This window comes from Cryptomeria japonica, chromosome 10, assembly GCF_030272615.1.
Source record: "Cryptomeria japonica chromosome 10, Sugi_1.0, whole genome shotgun sequence".
Classification (NCBI taxonomy): Eukaryota; Viridiplantae; Streptophyta; class Pinopsida; order Cupressales; family Cupressaceae; genus Cryptomeria; species Cryptomeria japonica.
The window spans coordinates 689,111,869-689,139,858 of record NC_081414.1 but is presented as its reverse complement, the minus strand read 5'-3'; the positions used below and the strand labels follow the sequence as shown (position 1 = coordinate 689,139,858).

The 27,990-nt window shown below is 37.5% G+C and overlaps 1 protein-coding gene across 6 annotated transcripts in view; it reads left to right on the top strand.

The window, feature by feature from the left end:
• The window catches only part of LOC131076576 (uncharacterized), a 193,734-nt gene that overhangs the window by 145,862 nt on the left and 19,882 nt on the right, over positions 1-27,990 (top strand). For all 6 annotated transcript variants that reach the window (XM_058013813.2, XM_058013815.2, XM_058013816.2 and 3 more), the window contains 4 exons: positions 22,088-22,187; positions 22,312-22,381; positions 22,494-22,670; positions 23,014-23,136. In XM_058013813.2, the coding sequence (XP_057869796.1) occupies positions 22,088-22,187; positions 22,312-22,381; positions 22,494-22,670; positions 23,014-23,136 (470 nt within the window). The remainder of the gene's footprint in view (positions 1-22,087; positions 22,188-22,311; positions 22,382-22,493; positions 22,671-23,013; positions 23,137-27,990) is intronic.

The following is a 27,990-nucleotide window of genomic DNA, read 5'->3' as shown; positions in this document are numbered from 1 at the left end:
TTTAACCCCTACTACCAATTAACATCCTCAAACTGATGGGCAAACATAAATAGTGAACAAATGGATAGAGGGCTATCTAAGGAATTTATTTTACATGGCAACAGACTACTTGGATTAAGTGGTTACACTTAGGAGAACACTGTTACAACATGACTCACCACATGTCAATAGGGATGAGTCCTTTCCGAGCCTTATACGGCTATGAGGCCACAAGCTTTGGGGAACTAACAAACCAAGAAAGCAAAGTGCCTAGAGCACAAGATTTTGTGCAACAGAGTAGAGACATCCTGAAGACCTTGAAAGAAAACTTACAACAAGCTCAAAATCAACAAAAGATCTATGCCGACAAGAAGTGTGTAGAACGGACATATGAGGCCGGAGATCTAGTATTCCTAAGGTTACAACCATATAAGCAATCATCCCTCAAGAAGAATGGAACGAAAAAACTGAAACCTCGATTTTATGGGCCCTACAAAGTCATTCGAAGGATTGGGGAAGTAGCTTATGAGATTGAACTTCCCAAAAGCAGCAAAATACATAATGTGTTCCATGTTTCCCGACTTAAGAAGGTTCTCGGGCAACACTTGGTTCCTTGCAGCGAACTACCTCCCCTGGATGATGAAGGGAAACTCACACTATACCCAGAGATCATTCTGGACACACGGAAAAGAGAGCTCAGGAACCAAACCATCACCGAACATTTGATAAAATGGAGGAATCTTCCAAACGAGGACGCCACTTGGGAAAAAGAGGAGGACCTAAAGATGCTTGAGGACAAGCAAAGTTGAGACGGAGGGACTGTGATATCCCCACCGCACCACATAATGTAAGGCCTTTTTTCTTAAATAAAAGACAAAATCAATTATTAAATAAGGTAATAATGTTAAACACCATTGAGGAAACAATATTAACAAATCATTAGAAGAGAATTGATTGTTAACATTGATATTCAATTAATTTAATATAATTAATAGGTTTAAAGTATACTGATATTTAATGATAATCAAGGTGATTATTAAATATACTAAATAGGATTAATTCATTTAATAAATTAAGTAATTAATTTTATTAAATATATTAAATAGGATTAATTCATTTAATAAATTAAGTGATTATTAATTTTTTTTTTTTTGATCGATAAGAGGCCGAAGCCAAGAATTTTATTAATCATTTTGAAAATTTATATTACTCCACTCATGCGGGCACCGGTAGGAAAGAGTGGAGGCAAGAAAACCTCCGGCCTTGCCCGGGACCGTACTCCAGATAATCTTACATCAATATACAATAGTTTCAGATCTTAATAACACATCATCACCCCGGGCTAGGGTAAGCAAGTGGGAGGGTATTTCTGTTTTTTCCCCTCCCTTACAAGCCCTTGATTACAAATTTCATTTATCATTTATCCCCTGACTTAATGAGGCATGGCTCTGAAGTTGATCTCTGATTGCCTATAGTATCCGTAAATTGCCCAAAGATATCCCTGTTTGTCCTGCATGGTTAGTTTCTCAAACACTTGACAAAATTGTTAGTGCATTTTAGTCTATTATTTCAAATGAAATTTTAACTATCGAGCTAGAAAAATACCACAACCAAATATCCTATAAGGTCTATACAAAGAGATATAAACAAAACTTTAAGCATAGTTGGATATTCCTCATTATCCCAATTTGTAGACGGTGTTTCAGACATAAGTTGAGGTTTGAAGAAAATGACCCTCTCTTGGTCGAATTTTGACCCATTCTTAAAATGAATCACCATTTTACCATCTCTTGTTTGTGCTCCTGGATGCTATCCTTAGTAATGGATAAAATCCAGGCTACAACAACAAGAGTAGGTAGATGAGATTCTGTCATGCCAGGAATCTGCTTACTCTCCCTCCCCTGTAAATCAATACCAGAGAGGGTAACGGGGTATATGATTATTCAAGGCTGTATATAACCTCTATCCATACCCCGAATATTTTGCATGTATGCCACATATAAGCCACAGTCAGAGATTTGTCAGAAGGTCACCCCAAAATAGAGAAATCATCAACAAATGGCACTTAACGTTGCAGCTAGTGTTTATTGTTTAAAATAGGCCGAACACATGAAAAAATTGAAGCCATTATTTCCCATCCTGATAGGACTACCACCAATGTGAATAAATACCAATAAATGAATGCATCCAGATGCTTGTAAATATCTATAGTATATATTCATATTACTGAGTGTCCAAAACAGAATGCTAATATAATGGTCCTATTTTTCATTTGCGTGTCTATATAAACAATCATTCCATTAGGCCTATTTTATCTTAGTACCTTTAAAATTAATAGTTAAAGCAGACTATTTTAATGTCTTGTAGGTCGCTTAAGTTTGTTTTTAGGATACAACAATGTTAATATCTTCTCTGAGGTCTCAGTTAGTTACAAAATTAACACTGTTTTACAGGGAATGCTTAATCGCCAGTATAGGCCAAACGTATAGTATCAAAATTATCCCAAAAAAATTGTCCCATGTACTCACCAAGGGCCAAAGTCTACTTACTCCGACCCAAAAGACGTGGTAGTAGCTTCCTCATCGTCCAAAACCAGGCCCTCTGCCTTGAGGAAGTCCTCAAACCAAGTAGGGTTTGGAGGGTGTTTCACATGAAATAAATACAGCAAGAAGTTTACATTCCTGTTAATTGCATCATTCCTCTCCCTGGTGAAGGTCGCACCATCCATAGAGATAATAGGAAGTCTAGGAACTGGCCTATTTTTCCGAATGAGGATGTCATAGTCTTTCGGCCTTGGGATTGTCCCTTCGTTGTCAATGTTGACTAAAACCCGCTCCATATCACCTAACATCGAGGCAATGAAGACCTCCTTACATAGAGCACCTGTGTCCTCTCGATTTTTGGTGGAGGTAACCGTCACAACAAGAAACATGGCGGCCACATCCGAGTTAGCTCTGGTTCTGTTTGAATTTGTGAGAAAGTCTAGACCAAGGATAGTCTCAACCGCATTGATAACTAAGGTATGGGGAAGGCGTATGATCCGCTTGAGGCGGTCCCTGGTAATAGCGCCCTCAAACGCCATTTGCGTCTTAGAGTTGCATAATTTGATCGGGGTATCCATCACCTGCTATTCTTCACTCTCAGGTCGTGTTGGATTAGGGAGCTTCTGAATTTTATTCTGAAGGCTTGGTTTAAAAGCCATGTAGGTTAATTATGTGAAAGTCTGAGTTTTTTCAGCCATTCTAAAATCATGCGAGCCTTAAGCCCACTTTGGGTGTTTCTTATTGGTTTAGTAGTAATGCCATGTCCTCAAATGATGAGCCGCTCGTGGGAAAATCATTTTGAGAAGCCAAATTTAATTTTGGTAGAAGATCAAACGAGTTGCTGATACAAAAAGCCAACAAGTATGCCTTACACTGCAGCCCTGACCTGTCATAATGGCTAGGATTTCTTGGGGATCATACTTGCTATGATGATTAGGCGCTCTTAATTGGGGGTTTATTATTATATAATTTGTTTTTAGACATGAGTGCCCCCACCTACTAAGCTAATAATTGACCTCTGCTTCGAAAGATGAAAAGTTTAAACCTTTTGACAAGTGTTTATGAATGAGCCCTAATGTATAATCATAAAATCTTTGAAAAGTTTGTAAATTGATAAATCCAAGTTGAAGATTTATCTATATGAAATGTTCTAAAGGTATATTTTTGTATGTGTAGATATAAATATGATAATATATATTAATTGTTATGTTCGTTATATAAATATAAAATTATTGGTTTCGGATTATTTATATATATATATGTATATGTATATATATATGTGTGTGTGTGTGTGTGTGTGTGTGTGTGTGTGTGTGTATTTATGTGTGTGTATATTTATCTGATTATGATATCTATATATTAATTCTGATATGTTCATTATATAAATATTTTAATTATTAGTTTTGGATTATAAATATAAATAAATTTCTAAATGTGTGGGTATATATATATATATATTTATCTATGAATATATATGTGACTATATATATATATATATGTCTATATATATATATAATATATATGTGTAATATATATATCTATATATCCTCTGATATAATTTATAGATCCTCCAATATATATATATATATATATATATGCGTGTATATTTGTCTGGTTATGGTTTATATATTTGTCTATTTCTGTGTATAAGAAGGTTTGAGAAAATTATCGAGTATGTTAGTAAATTAATATGGGATTTGGAGGATAGGTTTTCTCTTTTTCTCCTATATGTCTAGGTTCCGGCTGATTTTGTGACTGCTATCAAATGGTATGAATAATGTTATTGTTATTTGTTGTTAAATGCTATTTTAAGGATAAATGTTAGGACCTATGTAGATTATTGTCTTACCGTCAGCCCCCATGTTAGCGAGGGAATCAACTCTTTTGTTGCCTTCCCTGTAGATATGATTAAAGATGACCCCATCAAATGTTTTGATGTTTATCTTTATCTTAGCCAGAGAGGCATTTAGCTTCCAATCAGGCATCGCCCCTTTCCTAAGGGCATTGATGATAATGGCCGAATCCCCTTCAATGACGATCCTCTTAAGATTGAGTATAATGCATAGGTTTATTCCTACAGCCAGTGCTTGTATTTTTGCTACATTGTTTGTGCATTTACCAGAGGGAAGGGCCATATATGCCACCTCATCCCCATTTGAATTATGAAGGTTACAGCCAAGACCAACACTCCCCGAGTTGCCCCTAGAAGCGCCATCAAAGTTAAGTTTAAACCATCCAACAATATGGGGAAGCCACTTGCATTCCTTACGTAATATAAAGTTGGATGGTGGGCCTTTACCAATGAAGGGGGGTATCTTTAGACCTTTCCATCTTAGTTTCATTTTTTCATCCGAATAGGACATATTGACATCTCTCTGGTAATTGGAGGTCTAGTTATTTATTATTTCAACTATGGTGGCTTCAATTTTGTTGGTAAATTGGTACCATTGCATTTTACTATCTTTGAAAATCCTCCTATTTCTTTGCTTCCAGATTTCCCTAATCATAATGGAGGGGGCAATGATCCATAAATTTTCAAACATGCAGACAATGTTCCGGATTGGCCAAGCTTGGAATAGATCAGAGATATTATTAGGGATAGGGGTATACCAAATCAACTTATTTTTTAACCATCCCCAACAATTATGAGCATAAGCGCAGGTTACCAGAAGATGGTTAAAATTTTCTTCTTCCTTTTCACATAATGGACATCTGCTAGGATCTTCATATCCTAGTTTCCTAAAGGTTTCATTGGTGAGGAGTCGATTCTGAATAGCCATCTATGCAAACTGGCCTGCTTTTGGAAGGCACCTTTTATCCCAACAAAGAGTTTGGGGTAGGTTGGAACAAGGGATATTATCTTTATTCAGTAGTTGTTTATAACCCTCCTTAGTTTCGTATTTCCCCTTATTGGATCCAGCCCATATCAGTTTATCTATTTCAGAGTTTAAAGCAACACTTCTTGAGGCTAGGATCCGAGATAAGTGGGATCTATCCTGAGCCGGAATGTTTAGATAATTCATTGATTTCCATCTCCATGTTTTAAGGCGCCCAATACTGAATTCTTCCACATAATCTTTTACATGCACACCCCAGAGTTCTTCAAGGGTGGGTATGCTCTTATTGAAGTTATGAAGAGTATTTAAGGGAGGATGAGCCCCCCAGGAATCTCTCCAAATAAGGGCATCCTGCCCATTACCGATGTTCCATGTTAGCTTGTCTGTTATGATATTTCTGCATTCCAGCATAAAGTTCCAGATTCTAGAACCTTTATGAGGGTGGGCTGTCCTGAAGATGCTTATAGGATCTTGGTTATGCAGGTATTTATTATAAAGGATATGAGCCCATTTGACTTTGGGGTTAGTATACATTCGCCAAACTAGCTTAGCACCCAAAGCTTTGCTTTGGATTTTTAGATCTTTGATGCCCAAACCCCCCATCTCCTTAGGCAAGCATATCTTATCCCAAGCGATCAATGGAAGTCTGAATTTGTCTTCAGAGCCTTGCCAAAAAAAGGTCCTTATGTGTTTTGTGATTTCCTTTCTCTTAGATGCGGGAAGGTCCATGCATGATAGTTGGTAAATTGGCATAGCTGAGAGAACCGCCTTGATCATAGTGGCCTTACCGGCAGAGGATAACCATTTTCCTTTCCATGAGGATATCCTATTTGTGATTTTGGCAACAACCTGATCCCATAGTTTGGATGATCTAATGCCCTTGTCTAAGGGGAGTCCCAAGTATTTACACGGTAATTTTCCTATTTTGTATTTAAGGATATTAAGGATTTTCCTTTGGAGTTCTTTATTTGTGTTAAAAAAGGTTATGTTGGACTTTAAAGTGTTAATTTCTTGTCCAGAGATGGTGGTGTAGTTGTTTAGGATTTTTTTAATTACTTTTGCTTCTATAGGATTGCTTAAACCAAACAACATGGTATCATCGACAAATTGTTGATGGGTAATAGGTTCCATGTCAGAGGTAATCTTAATTCCTATTAGCTGTTCTATTTCTCTAGCCCAATAGAGCATTCTCCCCAGTGATTCTGCCATGATGATGAAAAGAAAGGGGGAGAGGGGATCCCCCTGTCTGAGACCTCTAGAGATTTCAAAGAATCCTTCTGAGGCCCCATTGACTAGGATTGAAACCCTAGGTGTAGCAATGCATTCAAAGACCAGATTAATCTACTGCTTATTAAACCCGAAAGATTCAAGACATTTGCAGAGAAAGTGCCAGTCAACTTTATCATATGCTTTTTTAATATCCAGTTTGATCATCATGCTTGGTACCTTATTGTTTTGTACTGAATGGATAGCTACCTGAGCAATGATTATACCATCATAAATGGATCTGTTAGACACAAAACCTGTTTGTTCCTCACTGATAATTATGGGGAGAAGGTTATGTAGTCTATTTGCCATTGGTTTTGTGAGTAATTTATAAAGGGTATTACATAATGCAATTGGACGGAAATCCTCAAAACAATCCACTATCTCCTTTTATGGGATTAAAGCTATGAATGTGTTGTTGAATTCTGTAAGAATTTTCCTTGAGTTTCTCATCCCTTCAAGGGCCTCTGTGATTTCCTTACCCATGAAGCTCCAACATTTTTGGAAAAAGTGTGCTGGGAACCCGTCAGGGCCAGGGGCCTTATCCGGACCCATTTGAAATAAAGCTAATTCTACTTCTTCCAAAGTTAGTTTTTTATTGAGCATCAGGTTGTGTTCTTTGGATATTAATTTCGGGATGTGTTTTAAGAATTCGCTCTCCTTAGTCCATTTAGAGCCTTCACTGTTGTTAAGGATATTCTCAAAATACTCAATTGTTGCCTTGGCTATCAGCTCAGGATCTTCATTGAAGTCCCCTGATACCAGTTTAATCTTTTTGATTCTGTTGATAGCTCTGTGTTGTTTTGTACTATTATGAAAGAAGCTTGTATTTCTATCCCCAACCTCTAGCCAATGATCCCTAGATTTCTGTTTCCAATATATTTCTTCTCGGGTTAAAACTTGTTCATACCGAGTTAGATTGATTTTTTCCTTTTGATATAGAGTATTATTCATCCCATCCCTGATTATTTCCGCATTAGTTTTCTCCGTTTCTTTCTCAATCTCTATTTTCTGTGTGAAGATATTACCAAAGTGTTCTTTATTCCAGATTGTTAATTGCTGCTTTATCTTTTTAAGTTTGGTTACTACGTTGAAAGTCTTAGAGCCTATGACTTCAATTTCATTCCACCACTTTTCAATTAGTTGTAATAGATTTTCATCCCTGAGCCACATTTTTTCAAAGCGAAAGGGGGTTTTGGTTGGCTTTAGTTCTTCTGATATAATTAATTGGACCGGGAAATTATCTGATCCTGAGAACGGGAGGACAGAGGATTCAAAAGACTGTGTCAGATTTCCACAAAGGAAAAATCTATCAAGTTTTTCTGCAATGTTGCAGAAACCTTGTCTTCTATTATTCCAAGTGAAAGCTTCATTTCTGGTTTTTAATTCCAACAGATTACATTTATAGGTCCAGTCCTTAAAATCCAGACATGATTGAGTCATTTTATTAATACCTCCCCATTTTTCCTTGGGGTCCAAAATTGTATTGAAATCCCCACCAATTAAGTATGTTTGTTCAGTGTCACTTAGAATGAAATTCTTAATTTCATCCCAGACTTGTCTTTTTGCATGTGTTTGGATAGGGCCATTGACATTAATTATAATAAAGTTTAAGTTACTTTTGGTGCTTATAACTCTGCCACACATCCAATTAGGGTTTTTGTAAATAAGTTTGAAGGATATTTTTGCCTAGGGTCCCATATTATGGCCAATCCACCAGATGCTCCGGAGGCAGTTTGTCCTTAAAGTTCTCTAATACCTAATTTTTTGTTTAGGTTTGTTAGTTCGCTATTATTTAATTTGGTTTCCTATATTAAGAATAATTCTGGATTGTATTTAGCAATGCATCGCTTAAAGATACATTGCTTGTTAGGGGCATTCATACCCCTAACATTCCAAGTAAGGAGTTTCATAACCCTGTGGGAAGGTTCTTCCCCTTCCCGGCCTCAAAAAGGTTTGTGATTTTAGTCTGACCCACAGCGCTTCCAGCTCTGGTAAGTAATTCAGAAATTGATTTTCTCCCACGCTTTTTTAGGTCAGAGGCATAATCCAGGGGGGAGCAGTTCTCCACGGTTTTAGCTATCCCCAGGCTATCCAACTTATCTAATGTGACCTCATCAATGGGGTTTTGTGCCATATCCACAATTATGTTAAGTTTGCATAACTCACGAGCTAGCAGTGTTTTTTGTAATGCTAGTTCTTCCTCATCAGCTATTTCATCAATAAATAGTTCAATGAGGTCATTTGTAACTGAGTTGCCCACATACAAGTATGCATTTATCTTCAATTTCCCTCCTTGCATCCTCATTCATATCCTTATTGCTGTTATTTATGTTTTTTTTTTTTTTTTTCTTTTTTTTTTTTTTTTTTGTTTTTTCCTTTTCCTTTTTTGTTCTTATTATTTTTCTTTTTTTAAAACCTTTAACCATATCTTCTTCATTCGGAACAAGGTTGTTTAGTGCTTCAACCTTCTCCGAATTTTCGTTGTAATCTGATGAAGCCTCCTGGTTAGTAGGGTTGGCCTCTGACCTTAGGGGGCTATTAACTTGACCTTCATCGCTTATTTCTATGGATACCATGTCTGCTATTGGTGTAGCATTTTGCAAATCACTTACTTTATTCACTATATCTATCCGTCGTTGTTCCCTCACTGGTTCCTTAAGTGGGTTTTCACTTTTAATTTTTTCTTTTTCGTCTACTACCTTTTCATGAATGTTTTCTGACCTCTTAGCCCAGGGATTTTGTTTATTAAACATAAAACCACCCATAGGGTTGAATATTATGTTTAAATCCATAGCAGTCTTAGCCTTCGAGCATTCTTTCTTTGTATTCTGAAAAGGGGGGGTTACAGACCTGGATGAGAAGCCATCCATGAGGATCTCCAGTTGAATTTCATATATTGAGTAGTTTGTGATAATTTTGATGGGTTCGAATGTTAATTTTTCTATCTCAACGTTGGCCAGAATTATGATATCAGAGGATTCCATGTAATTATCCTCCAAACCCTCAAACCCTCCTAAAAAATCCCCTAATTTTTTAAGGACTTGGCTATGGATTAATTTTACCGGCAGATGGGGAAATCGAAACCATTTTGGTACCTTAAGTTTTTCAAAGTCTGTGGGGGAGAGATTGGGTTTCCAGTTAAAAAATTTGAAACAATAACCTTTAAAGGATCTATGATTGTTTCTAAGTAAATTATTTTTGAGAGCACCAGAATTGCATTTGATAAACAAAAAATCATTATCTAAGCGAGTGATACTTATCTGATTTCCCGTGATGGACTTCAACCACTGAAGGACCTCAGAGGTAGATGCTCCAAAACCAAACCATTTGCCAAAGAGCCCTCGATCATTGTAACATTCCCACAATTCATCTGTATGTTTGCCGCTTATTATCATAATGTTATTTGTGTTGAAGTATGATGGCTTTTGGATGTATGTAGGGCATTGTTTAGGGTAGAGACCCTCCCTTCTTCGGGTGGGAGAATTTGAACCAATTGAGAAGGGTTTTCTTACCCCAAGTTTTGTTCTATTTGCCCCAGAGGCCACAACACCATGTTCTTGAGAAAAAGTCTCTGCTTGAGAGAGATGAAACATGGAAGACCATCCTCTGTTCGGAAGCCAATTTTTCGGTAAACCCTGTGAATTATTGTTGAAAACCCCTTTTTTTTGAGAAGAAGAATTTGCTTGATTTTTACAGGGTATCCTCGTAGATCATTGAGACGGCTTTGTCGTAGAAGAAGAGGGACCTCTTGTTTGCCCTAGGTCAAGAAGTAGGCCCTTTGGAGCCCCCACAACCAGTTTGTTAATCTCATTGAGCTTTAAAATCGTTGAATTTGCTCTTGTAGCATATGAACAAGACGGATTCAAGGCATCGAATCTATTTGAGGTGCTTAATGCATTTTTATGGACCCCCTGAGGAGAAAAACCAGTCTGCCATATCCCGTGAAACCTCCCCTGCCTCCGGGGGAGTTTCAAAGGGTTTGCAGAAAAGCTTCTGCCGTTCGCATTCATTTGCATTTTTTTTCTTTTGTGTTTATTGTTGTGCATCTATGATTTTTGCATATACCTCATCGCATAAGTGATTTTTAATATTAAATAGGATTAATTCACTTAATAAATAAAATGATTATCAAAATATTAAAAAGGGAGATCATACATTTTAATAAAGTGTTCATTTTATTAAGAGCCACCCCCCCTGCGAGAAGCGGTGGGACGGGAAATGCAGCCCAGGCTGCGTCTACCGCCACACCCCTTCCTTCAGAAGAGAAATGGTGTGACGCTAGCCGCAGCTTAGGCTGCGAGCCGTCACCACCTTTCCCACGAGAGGGTGCTTGTGGAGGGACACATCTACTCCTCTCCACAGGTATTTAACCCAGTAAATGCAGAGGTCCAAGGAGGAAAAAGGAAGGAGGGCGCAGAGGTAAGAACGAAGCAAAACTTCTGCGGGTGATAAGAGGTAAGACAATGTTATTTATTTTATAATAAATATAATTAATGAATAGGTCAATGCTCACTAGGATATACGTATATAATGGAACATAGGTAATTGATAGGTAGATGTTGTTCATTTTATATATATTAATGAATACAAGGAATTAATGTATTAATCCACACCCTAAGGTATGAATATGTAAAGATAGATGTGGTAAATGAAAATTAATAAGAATGTGATACATAGGTTAATGATGGTAAGGTATATTGAATATATATATAAGGAACACATTAGGAATATATGTGTGAAGTACAAAATGAAGTAGTATTAAATTATCAATGTATTATAAGGGAAATCACATATTGGAGGCTATAGGGAGGAAACTCCCGTAGTCTAAGGGAGGGATTGTGATAATCCCTAGGGCAATACATGTACTGAAAATTGATATGCATATGTATGGCTTGGTTGATTAAACTCAACCAAGAAGAGACGCATCTGGCCGGTCCCCTCTGAGGACTTGGATGATGAAGGCATCACCCAAGGCAAGGAATGGACAAGGGTCTTCCTTGAAGGGCTTTGGTGTAAGAGGTTACACCCAAGACAGGATTCAAACTCAACTTCGATTTCCTGAAGGGCTTGGAACCAAGGGGTTCCAAGAAGGCGAGCTTCATGGCCGCCTAAGGACATACTTTCGTATGGCATTCGTATCCTTTTTATTAGATGAAAATTATGATCGTGCTAATTAATTGCAAAGTTAAAGATGAATTACATATTTATATTTTGTATTCTAACAATCTGTTTTGTAGGCCAGAAATCTCTAACTAGCAGGGACATTACAATATGGCAGTGGGTTGACTTCAGGCACTCCTGTTCAGTACGTACAAAGCTTTGCTTCAGTTTCAACCCAAACACCAAAACACAGTTCGACCCAGCTAGATGAATCTTCAACAATGCCGAACTACAGACTTTAGCTTATTCGCAGGGGTCTGTGACTTCTTCCAGAAAAGCCTCAACCTGAAATTAATGAACCTCAACCTCAATCTCTGCTATTTAATTTGAAAGGATTTCACAGATTTGGTCTTTCATAAACATGGGAAATGTTGCCAATGAGGGTGTACGTCCCCAAAAGCCATGGATTTTTCCAGATTTCTCCAGAAACATAAACTCCAATAAACACAATTTCCAAGATTACACAATTACCAAGATGAATCAATCTGCATTAAATGCTTTCATTTATAACTCTAATTGGGCTCGTTTCTTGAAACACCGCGAATGTAGGATAAATGAATGATATAATAAAAAATTATTATCCCCATATGTCTCCACAAAGAAAGGGTACTTTTAATTTTTCCCCTTTAACATTAGAGTGAGCATTAATTAGTCACTTAAGTTAAATATTTAAATTTAACTTAGGAACTTTTGATTTATTGCACAATTAATTAACGACCCATAAAATTTGCAATCCAGGGGAGGAATTAAATGCACCAAAAACTGACAACTAAAGTTGCTTAAAAAAATACCAGAGATTGAGCTGTAGCTAACTTTTTATAAATAGTAAGTATTTAGAAACCTTGTCAAAACAACTCCGATTGGCCTGAAATTGAAATTGCCTAGGCCAAATCCTTCAATGATCCCTGTAAAGTCTTGGTTAGTCCTCGGGACCATGGCAAAACGGGCTAACGACAAATCTCCTCATGATTGTTAAAAAAGGGACATTACAGTCCGCCCCCCTTGAAATAATTTGTCCTCAAGCAATCTCAACTCCGGATGCTGCAAAACATGCTCGCCCTCCCAAGTAGCGTCCTCTACCGACAAGTTCTTCCACTTCACCAAGTATTCCTTAATGACTCGTCTCTGTAAAGTGCGCTCCCTAGTATCAAGAATGGCTTCAGGAACTAGAGTAAGTTTTGCCTCATCATCCAAAGGAGGTAAATTTGCTGAAGGTACCACATTATGACCCAACGCCTTTTTGAGGGGAGATACATGAAACACATTATGCACCTTATTGTCTGCCGACAACTCATGCTCATAAGCCACCTCACCAACCCTTTCGATAACTCTAAAAGGCCCATATTAGCGTGGCTTCAACTTCTTTGCACCACTCCTTTTGAGAGTGGTATGTCGGTAAGGCTGCAGCATAAGGTAAACCATGTCACCGATCTCAAAAGATCTTTCCACTATGTGCTGGTCTGCATACTGCTTTTGCTGATTTTGAGCTTTTCCCTTCAAAGATCTCATTATAATTTGACTCTCCTGTAAGAGATCCTTAGCCTTAAGTACCTGACTATCACCAAACAACAAATCTAAAAAGCTCGGAGCCTCATAGCCATAGAGAGCCATAAAAGGTGACATCTGGATAGACATATGATAAGTGGTGTTATAACAGTACTCTCCTAAATGCAACCACTTCACCCATGCCTTCTGCTGCCCTGGAATATAATTACGGAGGTATCTTTCCACCTGCTTGTTCACAATCTCAGATTGCCCATCCGTCTGTGGGTGATAGCTAGTGCTTGGTGTAAGCTCTGTCCTACACAACCTAAAAAACTCTTGCCAAAAATTGCTCATGAACTTGCTGTCCTTATCACTGACAATGCTCCGTGGCAACTCGTGCAACCTGAATACCTCTCTGAAAAATAACTCTTCTGTTTGAACCATTGTATAGGTGGATGAAATAGCGAAGAAATGTGCAAACTTAGTCAACCGATCCACCACAACATATATGCAATCCCTGCCTTGGGCCTTTTTTAGGCCCGTAATAAAATCCATCGACACACTGTCCCACTATCTCTCGGGAATGAGTAGGGGCTGCAATAATCCACCTGGGAAAGAGTGCTCATGCTTATTCTGTTGACACCCAGGGTAGTCCCTCATGTATTGTAATTCCTCTGACTTGAGCCCTTTCCAAGTAAAGCGCTCTCTCACTTGCCTGTAAGTTTTGAAATACCCTAGATGTCTTGCTAACAGTGAGTCATGGAAATCTCTCAAGATCTTCTGCTTCATAGCAGATCCTGACACTAATAAGCTCCTCTCCTTTTACATGATCAAGTCATTTACCACTGTGTGCCTGTTATCTTGGATAGTGCCATCAATAATCCCCGTAGCCCACTTGTCCTTCACATACTCTACTAAAATCAACTCCCTCCAGTCAACCTCCAACACTCCCAAAGCACACAAGTGAGGTTTCCTGGATAAAGTGTCAACAACTATGTTTTTATTGCCCTTGACAAAAACTATGTCAAAATCATAAGCCTGCAGTTTGTTGACACACTTCTGCTGCCTATCATTTAGATCCTTCTGCCCAAGGAAATGTCTCAAACTGTTATGATCCATCTTTACTGTAAACTTACGGCCAACCAGATACTGTCTGAATTTAGCCAAGGCGTGCATTATCGTCAACATCTCCTTGTTATATATATTGTAGCTCCTCTCAACACCCCTCAACTTCTTGCTCTCAAATGCAATGGGTTGTCTATCCTGCATCAATACCGCACCAAGGCCTTCGCCCGAAGCATCACAATGCAACTCGAAAATGGCCAAAACTGAAATATGTCAAAACACTTTTGAGCTCCGTTTGACCATTCAAATGCATCTTTCTGAGTCAAATCTGTAAGGGGTGCAACAGTCTAGGAAAACCCCTCACAAAGCGGCGGTAGAATCCACACAAACCAAGGAATCCCTTCAATTGAGAAATATTCTTCGGAGGTAGCCAATCCATAATAGCCTTGATCTTCTCCGAATCCACACGAACACCCTCAACACTGATGATGTGACCCAAATACAACAACTCTGTCATCCCAAAAGCACATTTAGACATCTTTGCGTATAGGTATTCACTTCAACAAAATGTCTATGTGTTTCAAATGCTCCTCCCAAGTCTTATTGTAAATCAGTATGTCATCAAAAAATATCAACGGAAATCTCCTGAACTAATCCTTGAATGTCTTGTTCATACATGATTGGAAGGTAGCTGGTGCATTAGTCAAGCCAAAGGGCATGACTAAAAACTCGAAGTGTCCATAATGACACCTGAAAGCTGCCTTCTCGTCATCATCCTCCCTAACCTGAATCTGATGGTAACCGGATCTCAAGTCTATCTTGGAGAAATAACAAGCATTGTGTAATTCATCTATGAGCTCATCAATACGGGGTATCGGATATCTGTTCTTAATCATTTTCTTGTTCAACTCCCTGTAATCAATGCACATCCTGAAAGTCCCGTCCTTTTTAACCAACACAACTGAAGAAGCAAACAGACTCTTACTAGGCCTGACGTGCCCCATCTCAAGAAGCTCTTTGATAGCCTTCTCGATCTCATCCTTATACCTTTTCAAATGCTTGGAAGGTGTAGTAATGACAAGTTTAGCTCCCTCCTCTAATTCTATCACATGCTCAAATCCCTTGTCAGGAGGTCTACCTGGTGGAATATCACCAAACACTTTGGAGTGTTTGGTCAACAATGTCTGAACCTGTGAAGGATACTCCTGCTTCTGCTGTCCTGACACCTCTGACATCACTAAAATCTCAACAACCCACTGCACTTGGTCATGATGGATCAACCTTTCCATCTGCCTAAGTGATACCACCCGAAGTCCACCATCTAATAAACCACGTAGTACCACTTTCTTGTCCTGATGCTCAAATCTCATTTCCAGCTTCTCCAACTTAAATGTTAGCTCTACAAGAGAAGTCATCCAAGTCATGCCTAGTATGACATCATAATCTCCCATGTCAACTGTAATGGGCACCCCCTGTTCGGCACTAAATTTATGTCCTTTTTACTTAGTGTAATTTTGTCAAACAGTTGGCTTGCAAGTTGACTATTGGATTTTTTTGGTTCTTGATTTGCAATAGGATAAATTGGATAAACTGATATATTATTGTAAAGCTTTCAAAGTTTATTCAATCTAAAAACAACCAGACATATCAAATACCAAAAACAAGAAGATTAATGCTGATGGTATTTATTTAATTCCAACTTCAAGCATACAAATCAGATCTGAAGAACATTACAGACCATATGATAATAAACAAATTCAAACTTGAACTCCACAAGTATAGAACCTGCTGAAACACTGTTCACACACTGTAGCTGCACTATTCACGGCACTGTAGCATTTTTACTATTCACGTGGCACTGTAGCAAAACACTATTCACGTGGTACTGTAGCAAAAACACTATTCACGCGGTACTGTAGCAAAATCACTATCTTCAAATCTGCACTTTCAAACCCCTGTAAAAACTTCATGCGAGAGCACCAGATGAAGCCCAATGTGTTTCCTGAATGAAAACACCATTAATCCTCCTGACTGTGTCTTTCAACAGCGAAGAGAATGCTAGCAAAGAGGGATTCCGTCCTCCAAGCCCAATAATTAGATCTCTACGAAATCCAACAGCATAACATTAATCTCATCCCAGCATACCCCAAAAGAGAGCTCTCAACTTTCATTTATATTTTCTTCCTGGATGCAAAACACTTCATTTCCTAAATGTGGGATAATACATTTTAGAATAAAATATTATTTCCCATAATGTACACATTAAAGGGAACTTTTAATATTTTAAACATTACTTTATATTCCCAACCTTATAATATAACGATAAAGTTAAATATTTAATTTAACTTTACACTTTATCGTTAAATATTAAAACATTGTTGATAATCTCTTTAAATCATTGTCGCCTTAAAACATTTTTACTGATAATTATGCCAACTAGGGAAACACTAAAAATTTCAAGTCACTGTTTGGGGACTAACTTACTATAAATAGTAAGTGTCTAGAAACCCTGTCAGAGCAGCACCGATTGGCCTGAAACTGAAAACACCTAGGCCAAAACACTTCAGGATCCCACCAATGTCCTTGTTAGCCTTCGGGACCATGTCAGAATAGGCTAACGACACCCCATATCATGTTGTGCTAAAAAGGGGACATTACATCAACTACATAGAAATCATCAACCAATTCATAATCACCAATCCTCATATGCAAATTAGTAATTTTTTGTGTACATAGGATTTTGTGACCACTAGCCACCATAACTCTGAATCCCTCATGCTCCTCTATCTGCAATCCCCGTTTTGCCACTATCTGAGCATCAATGAAATTGTGAGTAGCGCCAGTGTCAATCAATGATATCACTCGCTGCCCTTGTATCACACCATGCACCTTAAAGGTAATTGATTTCTGGGTACTTGTCAATCGTGCTAACACCTTGTCATCACTACTGTCCCCTCCAACTGCTGATTTACCATCGCTGTCCCCAGAAGTAGATGAATTTTCTGAACTCTCGGAGGTTGTCTCCTCAGCTGAAAAGTACTCAATCTGCTTGGCCTTAGCTTTAAGAGGACATTTTAAGAGATGGGTCCCATGGCTCCCTATAGGGAAAACACAGTTTCTTTCTCCTAAGTTCATTCAACTGGTCATTATCCAATTTCTTAGTACCCTCACGTGGTTGATGCGAATCCTTTTGGAATGTTTTCTTATCTTTGTCCTTCCTGGAATGGGAGTCCTTAGATTGAAATTTACTCTTGTAGGATGATGGTGCCAAGTCCTTAGCCTTTTTAATGGCCTCCTGTAATGTCAAAGGATAATGTCCCTTGACCCATACACGTAATGGATCTAAAAGACCATCCATGAATAAAACAAGCAGCCTCCTCTTTGAGATATCAATCACTAACACTGCAATCCTCTGGAATTCTGCAATATATGCATCTACTGATCCCCACTGTCTATGTTGTGCTAGCTCCTTGAAATGCAACTCAGGATCCTTGGTGTCAAACCTCTCAATCAATCGTTCTGTAAACTCAACATAGGAAGTAATCTGTCCATGTCCCGTGGTCACCATGCCATGGTGCCACCACTCATGAGCAACTACATCAAGGTGTATAGCAGCATATTTAATGGCTTCTTCTTCAGGCATAGGATTTAGTTGAAGGCAAGTATCCAGCTTTTGGACCCAAGCTCGTGCTGTAGTTTTTCCAGAAGCATCAAAATATGGTAGAGACAACTTCCTTATGTTCTTCCTTAACTCATAGTTTTGATTCTTGTCTCCTGCACAAGGCATGTGTCGCATCCTCACGTCAATGTAGTCCCAGAGAGTTATAGCAGCCTGAAAATCTTGTCCTCCACTCTCCCAATCTCTCCGAAACTGATCCTGTAAATCCACGATCTGTGGCTCAATAGCTGGCTGAACTGGAACTCTAGGTGGAAAAGTGGGTATGAGAGGTCTAGAACTCGTTGTCCTAGTGGGTTGTGCTGCATGACCAAAATTATCTGCCACCTGTCCTCCTCCATTTCCGTTGTGCCCACCATTGTTGCCTCCATTCTGTCCATTGTTATCCCCTTGTTGGTTATTATTACCCCCTTGTTGATTGTTACCAGCATTACCACCACCTAAGTTATTCACATAAATACCCATCTGACGTGCTATCATTTGTGTCAACAAGTCCAACCGCTGATTCTGTTGCTGTGCTCTTTGTTCTACTAACTGCTGCCCTTGTACCAGCGTGTCTAATAACTGTAAAAACCTTTCCTCACTCGGGTTTCTTCTCTCACCCGTATTTCTAGTTGGAAAAGGATCACCTATTTCTTCAATTGTAGGTGGATCTTCTTGCCTTGCTCTGACTTGATTGTTGAGGCTACTGTTGGATCTGTTTCTCCTCAATTAATACTGATGATGCATGAGTTTTAGACCCTTAGGTTCGTAGAAGCTTTTGCTCTGATACCACTGTAATAGACTGCCCTGTTTGCTGTTAATTCCCTTGACAACCCTATTGTTGTTATTTATACAAACAATTGGCAGTCAATCATTGAAGGTCTGGTTTTTTCTTCCTTTCTATAGTATTCTGTTGTTTAGTTGTCCCTGTTGCTTTTTATTGTTTTCATGCATTCATTCATTTACATATTCATGTACAATGTGACAAATAGATTCCCAATATTCAAAAAATTGTTGCATTCACATTAAATTGCTGCTGTAACTAAAACTCGGATTTGGGTAACCAAATGGACAGTAACAATAGAGCCAAAAAACATCCAACAAATTCACAATCCTAATATTATTTTTTCAGAGAAATATATTATTCACTTCTTTGAGACGAGCAAAACCATATACAATGACCAAGTATGTAATTAAAGAACCTGACTGGAAGTTCGCTTCATAATGGGAATTGGTTTGACGACCCAACAACAAGCTCCATGTTTGGCAACCGGTGCAATAACTTGGTACCAAGCTACCCGTTCAAGGGTATCCTTGATCACGCCCAGGCTGGACGTCTTCACACAGCCCACACAACCGCTCCGTAACACTCCTTACATGCAGATTTTCACACAGCAAATGCTGGAGTTACACCCAAGTTAGGAATTAAGTTGTGGTTAACAACAAAGAAAGTTCAACCCCTTTACTATTATGCAGACGATGCCTGAGTTCCTTCCCCTTAGTTGTATTTTACTGTGACTAAGTCAGCCTAGACCATGCAATCTCCCTCACTGTACCAGCCGCCAAGTTCTTCAAACTCGTGCTTCCCATCTACTAATGGCTCGTGGACATTAAACTGTGGTAAGCAGCTACAACGAATAACAAAGTTTCCAGCTAGTACGTCGTGGATATGGGAGTAGGCTGACTTCAGGCACTCCTGTTCAGTATGTACAAACCTTTGCTTCAGTTTCAACCCAAACACCAAAACACAGTTCAGCCCAGCTATATGAATCTTCAACAATGCCGAACTACAGACTTCAGCCTATTCGTAGGGGTCTGTGACTTCTTCCAGAAAAGCCTCAACCTACAATTAATGAACCTCAATCTCTGCTGTTTAATTTGAAAGGATTTCCCAGATTTGGTCTTGAACAAACGTGGGAAATGTTGCCAATGAGGGTGTACACCCCCTAAAGCCATGGATTTTTCCAGATTTCTCCAGAAACACAAACTCCAATAAATACAATTTCCAAGATTACACAATTACCAAGATAATTCAATCTGCATTAAATGCTTTCATTTATAACTCTAATTGGGCTCGTTTCCCAAAACACTGCGAATCTGGTATAAATGAATGATATAATAAAAAGTTATTATCCCCTTATGTCTCCACAAAGAAAGGGTACTTTTAATTTTTCCTCTTTAACATTAGACTCAACATTAATTAGTCACTTAAGCCAAGTATTTAAATTTAACTCAAGAGCTTTTGATTTATTGCCCAATTAATTAACGACCCATAAAATTTGCAATCGAGGGGAGGAATTAAATGCACCAAAATATTGGCAACCAAAATTGCATCAAAAATTATCAGACATTGAGCCGCAACTGACTTACTATAAATAGTAAGTATCTAGAAACCCTGTCAAAACAACTCCGATTGGCCTGAAACTGAAATTGCCTAGGCCAAATCCTTCACTGATCCCTGTGAAGTCCTGGTTAGCCCTCGGGACTATGGCAAAACGGGCTAATGACAAATCGCCTCATATATAGACGTATACATACATATATGTATACATACATTTATATATACGTATACATACATATACATATATGTATGTATGTATATGCATACATATACGTATACGTATACGTATATATGTGTGTGTGGGGTATTCATACACACACACACACAAACATATATATGCATGTATGTATATTCACACACATGTATATATACTTGCACAAGAATATGTTTATATATATACACACATCTATACATATATGTATGCATATATACTCACACAGATATGTATAATTAGAAACACATATATATGTATAGATACTTTCTTTCTCACACACACATATATAACACACATATATGTTTGTATCTATGTATGTATATATACGTATGTGTGTGTGTATATATGCATGTAATACATATATATATCTCTCTCTCACACACATATAATACATATATATGTTTGTATGTGTATATGTATGTATACATTCATACACACACACAGATATATATATATATATATATATATATATATATATATGTATGTATGTATGTATATATATGTATGCATATATATATTCACATACATACATACATATACACACACACATACATTTTACACACAAATATACGCACAGACACGTATATATCTACACACTCATGTATTAGTAGGTCTTTATGTGTGTGATTGTATGACTGTATTAGTTGGTCTTTATCTGCGGTATATATAAGTTATAACTGTACCATATTTGTTTCCTTTTAACTCTGTGTTAAACGAGATAATGTAAGACAATGCTCATGAAATATGAAACCTTTCATGAAAAATGAATCCTGTGTTCTTAGTGAAATAACATCATGTAAGAAGCCATTGGGTGTAAATATGTATAGAAGGTGGACTACCAGGCTAACAAATCTTTGGTGAAGAACAAGGTGGGGTTGATAGGGATGGATTTGCCCAACAAGACTGTATACCTTTGCCTCAATTAGGAGTATGGTGGCTATTGGGTTGGTTGTAGTGCATCAAACTTGGCTGAAAATTGTTTTAGATGGATGTGAATACTGGATTGCTTAGTGGAAATTTGGAGGATGAAGAGTACATGACAAATGCAGAGGTTCACAAGTAAGAAACACCTTATGTTGAGTTGGTTAAAACTTATTTATTTATTAGATGATGATATAGTTATCTTTATTCTTTCTGCTGGGTTTTTAGTAAAACAACAAATAAGTTACTGGCACAATCCAGAGAACTTTATACCAATAGAGAGGTTGAATTAAAATATTATTGACTGGAGAAAACAGCTGATAACTTGAGAGAAATTTATGAACCTGATAAATTTATTAAGTTTAGAAATAAGCTTTCATTTGTCTCATACATGAACATAAAATGAGGGTTTTTGAATATATGTTTGGTCATCCTTAGTTATTATAGTTATTATTACTTTTTAGTTAGAAGTTTGTGAACATTTAGGGGGTGTTGACTCTGACAAAAATCAATTGATGGGCACTTTGAATTAAACGTGGACCTAAGCATCTTGTTTGTTCTTCGTCCAGTTTTAAGTCTTGGATCTAACATATTTTTGCTTCTCATTTCTTCCAGATGCCGAGAAAGTGATTGGCTGGGCTCGGAATCATTATCTATCCATTTGTGGCACATCACCTGCAGTAAGTGGTGAACGTCTTTGTCTTCCTCGGGAGAGGTAAGTTACTTTAGTAATGTTTTCTTATGTGTATAGTATGGTTTTATTAGTGAAATGATGGAGGTTTTATAAACTTCTATCATGGCGTTTTATTGTTTGGTTCCTAAAAGTTTGTCTTTTTCAGTCTAGAAATTGCTCTCTCAAGGTTGAAAGAGGAGGAGAGTTATAATAAAAAGCCAACTCAAGATCTTAAGGTAAACAGTAGTTAGTAACTCTGAGCACTTTTTTAATAGCAGATTTTTTAGATTATAATTTCAGTTAAATATATAAACATTTCAAAGCTCTGTCTAAGAAGTAATTTTACAGAAATTAGCACGGGATGAGTATGAGAGCAATTTTCTCTCCGCTGTTGTTCCTCCAAATGAAGTCGGTGTAAAATTTGATGATATTGGGGCACTTGAAGATGTGAAAAATACATTGCAAGAACTGGTTACACTTCCCATGCGGAGGCCAGAGCTTTTCCGTGATGGAAACCTTTTGAGGGTAGGCTTGAATCCTTGAAAATTATTTCATCAAATAAAAATTACCATTGGCTGAAATGCTTGGTAATGATATACTTGGGATATATCATTCACCATGCATATAGTTATCTGTATGTGTTCATTGTGAGGAAAACTGATACTGATTGTTTCATAAAGGTGCATTTGTCATCTGAAACATGATGTTGTAACACTATTGTTGGGTGCTTATGCCTCGAGCTTTTGTTCCCTTTTGATACTCTTTTCTCTGTTTGTATGTTTTATATATGTGTTTCTGTTAAGATGTTTTAAGTAATAGTTAGTGTAACATAGAGCTGGTGACATGGAATATCTGTGTCTTTTTGCAGCCATGTAAAGGAGTGCTGTTGTTTGGTCCTCCTGGAACTGGGAAGACCCTGCTAGCAAAAGCACTTGCTACTGAAGCTGGTGCAAATTTTATAAGTATCACAGGTTCAACGCTTACTTCAAAGGTAAATGCTGAAAGTTATATTAATCTATAGCACGTTGTGAATTTTTCTTTTGAAAAGTTTGAATGTTTGGCTTTGACAATGAAGTATAGCTGTGTATTCATACAGATTTAGGTAGTATTTATGCTTTCTAGGTTGATATTTTATTCAGGAATTGCTCATAATGGTGATTTTACTTATACATTTTTCTGGTTATTCTACATGATAACATATTTGACACTTCATGTTTTAAATGTTGGGCTTCAAGGAGGCAGGAAATCATTTATTTCAGGAAAAAAATGAATTATATATATTGGTGTCATGCCTGCTATCGTAAGAAAACAGAGATAACAAATATAACCAATCACAGTTTCTATTTATACTAAAACTAGGGAATTATAAATTAAGGGAGGCTGACCTCATCAAGGAAATGATAGTAAGGCTGACCAGTGAAACATAAATATAATTACTAAATTTAAGATAAGGAGCTGATCTAGGAAGATAACAATTCAATGAAAGATTAAGAACAAGCACTTAATAAGGCAGATCACAATTAGAAGGATAAAATAGAAAAGTATTTAAGTGGGCTGATTGCGTTTAGTTAAAAGTTATTATTAGCAGTAAATAAATAGAGAATAAGAAGCAGCGACCCATCTGTGAAGGGATGTATCCCTTGCAAAAGAAAGGATGTGACTTCCCCACATTCAATGGCGTGACTCCCTTCAAATGGGAGATATAAAAGGAAGAACAATTTATTTTAAGAAAGACATCCATGAAGGATCAAGATAAAATGAGCTAGCAGATAAGTGTGAAATGAATTAAGTTCAGAACTTAGTAGAGAGCAGAAAATAATTAAATCATAGCAGAAATCTGATTTATTATCATCAGCCTGGAATTAGTAAGTTCATTGGTGAAATATGAGATTAGGGAATAAGGAATCATCAAGTCTGATTCTGAATATAATATAGAGGAAATACAGCCATCTATAATATTTATAAAAGTGATTGTTATGCAATCGGGTCATATTAACTTGTTTATGAATCAGTTAGGAAGCTTTAAGTTGTTTATTTAATTAACTTGCCAATCCATCAAGGATCTTAGGATTAGTGATTATTAATTTGATTTCTATAATTAGGAATTGGCAAGGAAACATAATAGGGAGATGCAGGAGTACGGGTTCCTTCAATTAAGTAGAGCACCCATTGAGTTGGATTCCTTGTGGGCCAAGGGGTTGGATTGACTTGGTTGGTTGTTCAGTGCTCTTGGGCTTAGTTGTGGAGAACAATCTCCTTATGTCCTACTGTGCTTTCCCCTTAAGTTTCTAATATGGTTGGTTCTGGAGAATAAGCTATAGTGTGCATGTTTAATATGATTCTTCATTCTCACTTTGTTTGATGTTAATTGATTATTATCCTAAATTCAATTGCTATTATTGGATCTATTATTTTGGGTAAAAATCTGGTATATCCCAAAAGCGGACATTACAATTGGCTTTTTACTTATATGAATAAATGCATTTTCCATTCACTTGTTATGTTTTCCCCATTTATTAATTTATTTTTATAGTCAATGATAGACTTTTAGCATGAAAAATTCATGGTCACCACCCCAAGAATTTTTGGTTTAGATAAATTCGGATTCCTACCTCCACTATTAAGAAATTGCTACCCAAGGGGAATGCATCCATAAAAGTTCTATGATTATTTTCTTGTGAAACTTGGGGACATGTACCCAACTTAAAGCCAATCGTCTCGGAGTGGAAATGTTCGTGGGATGTGGGGACACCTTGGAAACGTCCCCAACCATCCCCAATTTTTCAAAAGAAGGGGGATATTTCTAGGACATTTCGGAAACTCCCACAAACGTTCTTGGACGGCTAGGCATCCTCGAAGCAGGTAGGGAATGCTTAGGCATCCCCCGACTATCTCAGGGATGCCTAGTCGTCCCCAATAGCAAAGCATGATTTTTTCTTTTTTAAAGATCTCAAAAAATTAAAATGTGGGTCCCACCCATCCCTTTGCAAAACTCTAAACCTAAAAACAAGAACAAAACAATTTAAAAAAAAATAAAAAACTCATTTGTGTCCGTAGTAAAGTTTGAACAGCAGAAAGAAGAAGAGCATATTTGAAGGAAAACCAAGTGAAATGAGGAAAGAGGGGTGAGAAAAGGATAAAACAAGCCTAGATCTGCATCGTTTGAGGTAATTTCATTTGTTTGTTTGTTTTTACAAATTCGTTAACATTTTTTTTTTTGTTTTTGTCAAAATTTCAAACACTTGGATGGTTTAGATGGTTTATTTTGGTTTGTTTGAATTCTATGATTTCATTTGCAGTTGTCATTTACATTTCAACCCCCCCAAAAAGAAAAGAACTATGAGCTCTGACAGTAGTGCGAGTAGTGATGGTCAAGGGATCGGAATTGAACAAAAATTTCATTGCAGTTCTTCAAGAGTTGTGGGTGTTTCAGAAACACAAGGTGCACAAAATTCATTTAAATGTCCTTTTGAAACTTTGGAAAAATATGCTCAGGGCCCCTTTAACCCAATAAAAACACTTTTACAATATGCAACAGCCATAGACACCAAGCAAAAAAAATCAGGGGGGACTAGAGTTTGGCCGTTTCACATTTTCAAGGAGGAATATAGGGGCAACTACACAAGTGTTTACTCCCATCTCGTAGTCAGTAACTCATCAAGGGGTAAAAATATGCAAAACCATCACATTTGTTGAGAAGTCCAAGGTGACTAGGTTTCAATGTCAAAGGATTTAGTGCAGGCATTGTCTAGTGCTAGTGCTAGTACAACTCAATCTACAATTGTGTGTGAGAGTCTTAGAGGAAAAAAAAGGTATAGTGGTTCTGCAGAAATGTTTAATATGCAATTATGAGATGTAGTTGATACGTCTATTGCCAAATTTTTTTATGCTAATGCCATACCATTTCATGTGGCACGGTCTCCATATTTTAAACAAATGTTCAAAGATGCATTTCCAGTTGGTCCTTCTTATGTTCCCTCTAGAGATCATAAGCTACGCACCTCCCTCCTTGATAAGGAGTATTCTAAGGTCAATATGATGATGGAGGAGATAAGACAAGTGTGCTTAAGGGATGGATGCTCTATCGTTATGGATGGGTGGACCGATAGTAGACATTGGCTATTCATCAGTGTTATTGTCACATGTTCAACAAGCTCTTATTTTCTTAGAGCCATTGATTGTTTGGGGAAAAGGAAGGATGTAGCCTTCCAATTTCAGATTTTGAAGGATGACATTGAAGAGGTTGGACCCTCCAATGTTGTGCAAGTAGTGACAGATTCAACCCATGTATGCAAGTTAGCTGGCTTAATGGTAGAGGGTGCTTACAAGCACTTTTTTTGGACCCCTTGTTGTGTTCATGCGTTGAAACAATTTTTGAAAACTTAGACTCGGGGCAGACTCAACAACACAAAATAGGACTCGAACTTGGGTCTAAACACGGACTTGGCAAAAAAATAATCATAGTTTTACAAAAACAAAAACAAATTAATGCATTTAGAGAATATAAAAGCCTAATTTGACTATCAATTTGTCATAACTCAAACATTACACATGTCATATGATCTTTAAACACTTAATATTTGAAATTTCATAATTCATACTCAATAACTAGTGGGGTTTTGGGAATGGAGACCCTAACGGGTTTGAGGGGCAGCAATGATAAGTTGCACAAGGTGTTAGATATGAGAAAAACCAAAATATAAAGAAACGGACACATGCAAACTTGTTTTGGGCACCAAACAATAGAATGAAATGAAAAAAAAATCCAAAAAATGTCTTTTTTAGCTAGTTGGGTGTTTATAGGTAGGCGCAAGAGTCCAAGGTCGAAACTTGCGAGTCTGAGCCTAGGACTCGCACGAGTCCTCTGCAAAAACTGAGGCGTTTTTGGGCAACTCGGCGAGATGCAGCTCGTGAGTCCATGGTGAGTCGACTTGGCGAGCCAAATGGACTCGCAAGTCTCGTGAGTCCTAGCCGAGTCTTCAAACTATGCGTTGAGTTGAAGTTTGGACAATGCATTGAAAGACATTGGAAAAATAAATTGGGTGAGGGAGGTGGTGTTAGAAGCTATAGCCATTCATATGTTTATTTGCAATCATTATACACCAGTTTCTTTGTTTAGGAATTTTTTGAGGAAGGAATTCTTCAAGCTTGTGGATACCAGATATGCCGACTACTTTATTTTGTTGGAGATGATGATTAAGCTGCAAGAGCTACTGCAATCAATGTAAGTTAATTCAGAGTGGGGTGGATGGATGGCCAAAGCCAAACACAATTGAAGGAAAAGATGTCAAACAAAAAATCCTCAGTGATGATTGGTGGTCCACAATGGAGTAAGATATTTTTTTAAAAATTATTTTAAGCAATGCTGATTTTTTGTATTAATTTTTTGATTTTATTGTTAACTAATATATTGCTGATTTTGTTTCTTAGTTTATAAGTTGTAAATTTACTAAATTATTTTCATCCTTTGTAGATATGTCTGCTGCATTGTCTTACTTGTTGTGTGGGTCATAAGATATGCTGCTGCAGACTCTCTTAGCCTTGTAGAGATTTATGAAACATTGGATAGCATGCTTGGACAAATGGGACAAGCAATTCACAGCATGGACTCTACTTTGGAATTTTATGAGGAGCACATTAGGCCCATTGTGACACGTAGGTGGGACACTATGAACACCACCCCACTTCATATGGCTTTCTACACTCTAAATCCCAAATTGTAGGCAAGTAGACCTGGGAGAGTGCCTCCATCTGATGATGAAGAGGTGAAAGAAGGCTTGATGAGGGTCCTTGTGAAAATGTATATCAAGGAGGAGTCTAGCAAATTTCGAACACTGTGGTTAGA